The sequence below is a fragment of the Sinocyclocheilus anshuiensis genome, unplaced genomic scaffold, assembly GCF_001515605.1.
Source record: "Sinocyclocheilus anshuiensis isolate Anshui unplaced genomic scaffold, SAMN03320099.WGS_v1.1 scaffold67, whole genome shotgun sequence".
NCBI classification, from domain to species: domain Eukaryota; kingdom Metazoa; phylum Chordata; class Actinopteri; order Cypriniformes; family Cyprinidae; genus Sinocyclocheilus; species Sinocyclocheilus anshuiensis.
Genome location: NW_015552546.1, coordinates 1,051,081 through 1,057,346, shown reverse-complemented (window position 1 = coordinate 1,057,346; position 6,266 = coordinate 1,051,081). Strand labels below are relative to the sequence as shown.

General features: G+C 36.5%; 2 protein-coding genes across 3 annotated transcripts in view; both read left to right on the top strand.

Annotated features, from left to right (window-relative positions):
- The window catches only part of LOC107664201 (arf-GAP with coiled-coil, ANK repeat and PH domain-containing protein 3-like), a 77,844-nt gene extending 77,487 nt beyond the window's left edge, over window positions 1-357 (top strand). For both annotated transcript variants that reach the window (XM_016454699.1, XM_016454698.1), the window contains exon 26: window positions 32-357. In XM_016454699.1, the coding sequence (XP_016310185.1) occupies window positions 32-38 (7 nt within the window). In that variant the 3' untranslated portion in view covers window positions 39-357. The remainder of the gene's footprint in view (window positions 1-31) is intronic.
- A 1,549-nt stretch (window positions 358-1,906) lies between these two features.
- The window catches only part of LOC107664234 (ubiquitin-conjugating enzyme E2 J2-like), a 7,503-nt gene continuing 3,143 nt past the window's right edge, over window positions 1,907-6,266 (top strand). Inside the window, exons 1-5 of the mRNA XM_016454746.1 lie at window positions 1,907-2,107; window positions 2,748-2,878; window positions 4,403-4,443; window positions 4,534-4,636; window positions 5,020-5,158. Of these exons, the coding sequence (XP_016310232.1) occupies window positions 2,748-2,878; window positions 4,403-4,443; window positions 4,534-4,636; window positions 5,020-5,158 (414 nt within the window). The 5' untranslated portion in view covers window positions 1,907-2,107. The remainder of the gene's footprint in view (window positions 2,108-2,747; window positions 2,879-4,402; window positions 4,444-4,533; window positions 4,637-5,019; window positions 5,159-6,266) is intronic.

Below are 6,266 nucleotides of genomic sequence, written 5' to 3'. Positions count from 1 at the left end.
AAATTATAATGTTTTTCTCTTTTTAATCCAGAGTGTGACAGATCAAGCTCAGACTTTGGACACCAATCAAGCTGGAGCAGAAGACACTTTGACTAGCTGATATCATAAGTGTGATGAAGATGAGTGTGAAAGACTTTAAACGATAATTATAGTCGTGTTGAATGTTTGCAATGAATTTAATGCTATTTTTGTATCTTTATGGGGTCAGCTGGACTAATCCCCAGTGTTTTGTGTCAGTTTTCTTCATTTGTATTCTCCCTCTTTTAGCCATAGATGGTAAAAGGCACTTAATGAGGCACTACGTTAAAACATCTGCAATTTATGGTTTCATGTCTGTTAAACATATAATCAAAAAATCATGCATGAATGCTTTCTCATTTTTCATGAGGCACTACGTTAAAACATCTGCAATTTATGGTTTCATGTCTGTTAAACATATAATCAAAAAATCATGCATATGCTTTCTCATTTTTAATTTCATCTCAATACTATTACAAGCATCACTATTATCCTCTATTATGAATCGTATCCAGCACTGATAATTTTTTCTGTTTTTAAAGCAGTTGAAATAATAAGGAAGTTGTGTTTGGAGAATCTGCAGTGATTTTGTCTGTTGCTGTAGTGATGAATGTACTGTTTTGTATCGACTATGCTGGTGTAGTCTATATATTTTATCTGTACAGCCACTATAAATCATTGCAAATTCAGATGCAGATATTGTATATTGTCTTTTTAGATGCAAATTGATAATATATCATAAAATTGTGGTATTTTGTTAAAAATGCAAAAACATTGAGTGGACCTTTTGTTGTGGGAAATAAATATATCTCAAAAAATCTGCTGGTTTTCTTGGGTTCATAACATTTTTTAAATTAAAATGACAATTTTGCTGCATGATAACCGGGGTTATTTACACATGTGAAGCATCAGGTAAGGAAGGTAAATTAGTTTTTTTTTTTTTTTTTTTGGTTACAGTATATTTTCCATAAAAATGTCTTTTCCATCAAAATTTTCCCCACACAGTTCCATGTATTTCTGCTGAAGACAAAATGAGTTTGGCCATTAAGCAGGACAAGTCATTTGACGGACAAGAAGGGCTGAGAGTTAAATTCAGGTGTCCAAACGAAGTTAAGTTTGACATTTCAACTATTCCAGGCGAATGAATCAGTCTTATGAGCCAGCTCTTTGTAGTGAATCAAAAACATGCAGTGAGATAACAGTAGTCGATTCCCAAAAGAGTCACTCGTTTGTGAACTGGTTAAAAAACTACAGTTCGACAAGTATAAACCGATTCCCGAACGATTGACTCTTGTGAATTGGTTCTTAAAGTGAATCAAAGACATGTAGGGTTGTTCATTCTCCGAACCAAAATCCCTTTAAGGCATAGGGTATTCTATAGTCTTTGTCCGAACCAATTACTTTTATGAGCCAGTTCTTTACAGTGAATCATAAACACACAGTCTGATTCCTGAACGAATGACTCTAATGAGTCGGTTCTTTACTGTGAATCATAAACATGCATGACGACGAGTACATTCTGATAGCCGAACAAATGACTCCAGCGAGTCGGTTCTTTATAGTGACTCACAGGTCGAGCAGTGTTGTCTGATTCCCGAACAAATGACTCGGTCCGTTCTTTAGACCAAAATCACTGTAGCTACTGACTACTACACATTATGTATAACTAATGTTTTATATAAATAAATTAATACATTTATGATTTTGATGTGTTATATGTTGATGAAAGTATTATTCGGCGACATACTGCATACAATGCTGTACAAATGCTTTATTTATTTATTTCAAACATGTCATTAAAAAATCCCATTGCAACTCGTCCAGTTTCGTCAGCTTAATATTAGACATTTATTTTGAAAGGCAGCCGAACGCTCTTCAGAGCTTTTCTTTTTCTTTTTACCTCATCACTTCCTGCTGTTGCGGCAGCCATATTGGCATGGGGGATAGATGACAATTTCACCTTAGCCGAAGAGCTACATTTTTGTTATTTTTGAAAGTTTATCAAGGGTGTATTCACTCTGAAATAAACGGGATATCAATATTCACCCCAATTTGACCGTGGTCGATCCCGTGGAGGGCGTTGAAAGAGGTGAGACTGAACCATTAAAAATCCTCTTTCAGTGTGTCAGGCTGTGTTTTAAAACCTAGTAAACTATCTACCTAGACAGCATCTGTTGTCATCATAATGTATAACTGAACGTTTAGAACGCGTATATGACGCCCAAAGATGCTGTCTTGATGGGCAGCTCGCTATGTTTTGAAACACACTCCTTGTCTCCGTTTAAGCGCTGTGTTTACTCATGTCGTTGTTGTTTAGTCCTGTTCACATCCGTTTGTCACTGTTATTGTCTTATTTTGGCTACAGTTGCTGACTATTAAGGTGTTATCCGCACAGTAAACATATGCCACCATGTTGTTTTAAATAGCACAACAGTTCTGGTCATTTGCTTGAATGTCTGCCGTTGAATAATCAAATCTACAGTTAAGTGTATTGAGAACACAATGTAAGATTGCTGTACTCTCAGTTCATGATCATACACGGATGTCAAGCTGCTTCCTTATTGACAATCATAACAATATGGTAGTAATTAATATCTGAGTTGTGTTGATGTATTTCAGGCTTTAATATATACTTGTAAATCTTCTGTTTTGCTTATTAGTCACATTTATGAACACTAGGAAGTGTTCAGATTGTATTGTGTAACTCAGAGTGCCATGTGATTTCACAGATGAGCAACAACTTAAACAAGAGGGCCCCAACCACAGCAACACAGCGGTTAAAACAGGATTACCTGCGCATCAAGAAAGATCCAGTCCCGTATATCTGTGCTGAACCTCTGCCCTCCAACATTTTGGAATGGTACATTTGATTTCCCTTAAAGGGGTCATATGATGCTTTTTTAAAGATCGTGAAAGCCCGCAGGTGATGGAGATTTACCGCTGATTACAGAACCGGCTTTCTGACAAGATGCGCATTAAATATCGCATGCGATTTATCGTGCAGCCCTACTCCAAAGAGAAAGGAAAACTTGAAATCGCATCATATGACCCCTTTAAAACATTTCTTATATTATTTTGTTACATACATATACACACACTACCACAATGATTAACACTTCTTAATGTTTTTGAAAGAACTCTCTTATGCTCACCAAGGCTCTATTTATTTAATAGAAAAATACAGTAAAAATAGTAATTTTGTGAAATAGTTTTACAATTTAAAACAACTGTTTTCAGTTCTAATATATTTTAAAATCTGATTAATTTTCATATATATATATTTTTTTTCTTAATATTTTCGTCGAAACTGTGATACACTACCATTCTTTAAAGAAGAAAAATTAATACGTTTATTCTGCAAGGACACGTTAAATTGACCCTACGTGTCAATAAAGATATTTATGTTACAAAAGATTTCTATTTCAAATAAATGCTGTTCTTTTGAACTTTCTATTCACCAAAGAATGTATCATGGTTTCCACAAAAATAATAAGCAGCAAAAAACTGATGATAATGAGAACTGCTGATAATAATAAGAACCGTTATTAATATTTGAGCACTAATAATTAGTTGGTAATAATTAAGTACCAAATCAGAATATTACAATACTTTTGTTTAAATCAAGTAAATGCAGCCTTGGTCAGCAAGAGAGACCTATTTAAAAAACATTAAAAAAAATCTTAATTATTCCAAGAATTTGACCAGTAGTATATTAGTGTAGTGCTTTATTTGACATGACTTATTGTTTAAGTTTGGAACTTCATCAAGAGCTTTATCTTAATCCTTCATTTTTTTATAATCAATTTCATGATTTATATTCTATTTAGCAGATGATTGTTTGTTAGCAGAATGTTCACTCTGCTTCCATTCAATGAAAGTGAATAGAGAATAATGCTGTCACAAGCTCCCAAAACATTACAAAAGCGCCATGAAAGTGGTCTATAATGACTCAGACAATACATTCCTAGTCTTGAAGCAGAATGATGCCTTTATGTGAGGATTTGGGCTAATCCATTCAATGAAAGTGAATAGAGAATAATGCTGTCACAAGCTCCCAAAACATTACAAAAGCGCCATGAAAGTGGTCTATAATGACTCAGACGATACATTCCTAGTCTTCTGAAGCAGAATGATGCCTTTATGTGAGGATTTGGGCTAATGTTAATATATAAAGTGCACTATTTGTATGGACTACTTTGATGGTGCTTATTTTTCCTTTTTGGAACTTGACTGCCCATTGACAGTCACTATATGCTTTTGTTGTATGTAAAAAGTTAAAAATTCTCAAAAACGTCTGACAGGACTTTTATCACCTAGAATAATCTACATTAACGACTTTATATGATTAGATACTACCACATCCCTGGCTTGCTTTCTCTTTCAGGCATTATCTAGTACGTGGCCCTGAGAAAACTCCATATGAAGGTTATTTCCTCCGTTAATTTCACATTAGTACTTCCTTTTGTACATTGTGCAGTTTCTGCTTCATTTTGACTTGTCTTCTGTATTTCATAGGTGGCTTCTATCATGGCAAACTCATTTTCCCACGGGAATTTCCGTTCAAACCACCAAGCATATACATGATCACACCCAACGGCAGATTTAAATGTAATACAAGGTACACAAGCTCAGACTTTCACTTCATTTTTTTAAGATCTTTATTTAAGCGCAAAGGTATGTAAGCATTGTTATTTTAAGCATAGTTACAGCTACAGGTCATTGTTAGGCATGACATTGCCATCAGTGCCTTACTGCTTTTATGAAATGTTTACCATGTAATAAAAATCTTTCATTGGAACATCCATCTGCTGCTACATGTAAACTAAGTTTGGCCTCTATTATTTGACTTCATAGTTGTTACTGTGAGTTTTTGCTCAGTTGGAACACTGAATTGACGAATCAGCATCTACATCGGTTTCTTTAAGTCTCAAACATTCAGCTTAGAAGAACAATACTGTTCACAATTCCTGTATAATGAGTTGCTTTCTCTTTCTCTTTCAGGTTGTGTCTTTCAATCACAGATTTTCACCCTGACACGTGGAACCCCGCGTGGTCCGTATCCACCATCTTAACCGGCCTCCTGAGCTTCATGGTTGAAAAAGGCCCGACTCTCGGCAGTATCGAAACGTCTGACTTCACAGTGAGTGTCACGCTGATTTAAAATCACAGTCAGATGCTTTAAGAGACTTTAAGAGACATACACACCAGTAGGGTTGGGTACCGTTCACATTTTAACCGGTACGGTATCGGTACCTGAATTTCGGTGCTGGTACCCAACGGTACCTTTTTTCGGTACTTTACTCTCTAGCAGCTCTGGAGATTAAGTTTTTGTGTTCATGCCGTCATATAGTGAGACGCAGAGGCCGAAAATCACCGCGAGCATCACGCGTACTTCAGTATTTGTGTAGTAAACAAAACCGTGTTTCCGCCATTCATATACAGAGGCAAGCGGAACATGCAGGATTCATATTTAAACCGTCTTTTTGCATTTTAATATTCACAGACACTAGTTCATATCGCGATTCGAATTAAGTGGCAGTGACTACTTTTGATTTACTCATCCAAAATTGACAAATTCCGTGACATTCCGCGCTTTAGAATAAATTACGTTTTTATGAATGGACTCCGTGATCCCGTCCGCGTTTTCGCAGAAACCATATGGCCCTAGAAATGTAACCACACTTCACAACATATCGGCTTGCCCTGTGTGTTGTTTGAACGAGTTACAGGGGTGACATCATGTCACAGAGTCTCTCTTTCTCTCTCTGTAGCGTATGCGCCCAGATGCGTTCTCAGATTTTGCACCGATTGATTTAGCGTAAATCGGTACTCGGTAGTACCGACGCAATTCGGTCGGTACCCTTACAAGTACCAAGTTCGGTACCCAACCCTACTTCTGTGTCAGTCTCTGCCACTCATTGACAAGAGGACCACGACGCGTGTGGTGCTGCTGACACAGGAGCCGGCGTTCTGACGTGGAGCGTTCATCTCTCAATATTTAATTTCTCTTAGTTGTTTTCTTTGCACACAAAAAGTATTTTTGGAGCTTCATAAAATTACAGTTGAACTGATTTAACGTGAATCGGTACTCGGTAGTACCGACGCAATTCGGTCGGTACCCTTAAAAGTACCGAGTTTCGGTACCCAACCCTACACACCAGTGCCATTTTTTTTATTTTATTAAAGGGGTCCTATTATGCTCTTTTACAAAGTCTTGATTTTGTTTTGGGGGTGTACTAGAACATGCC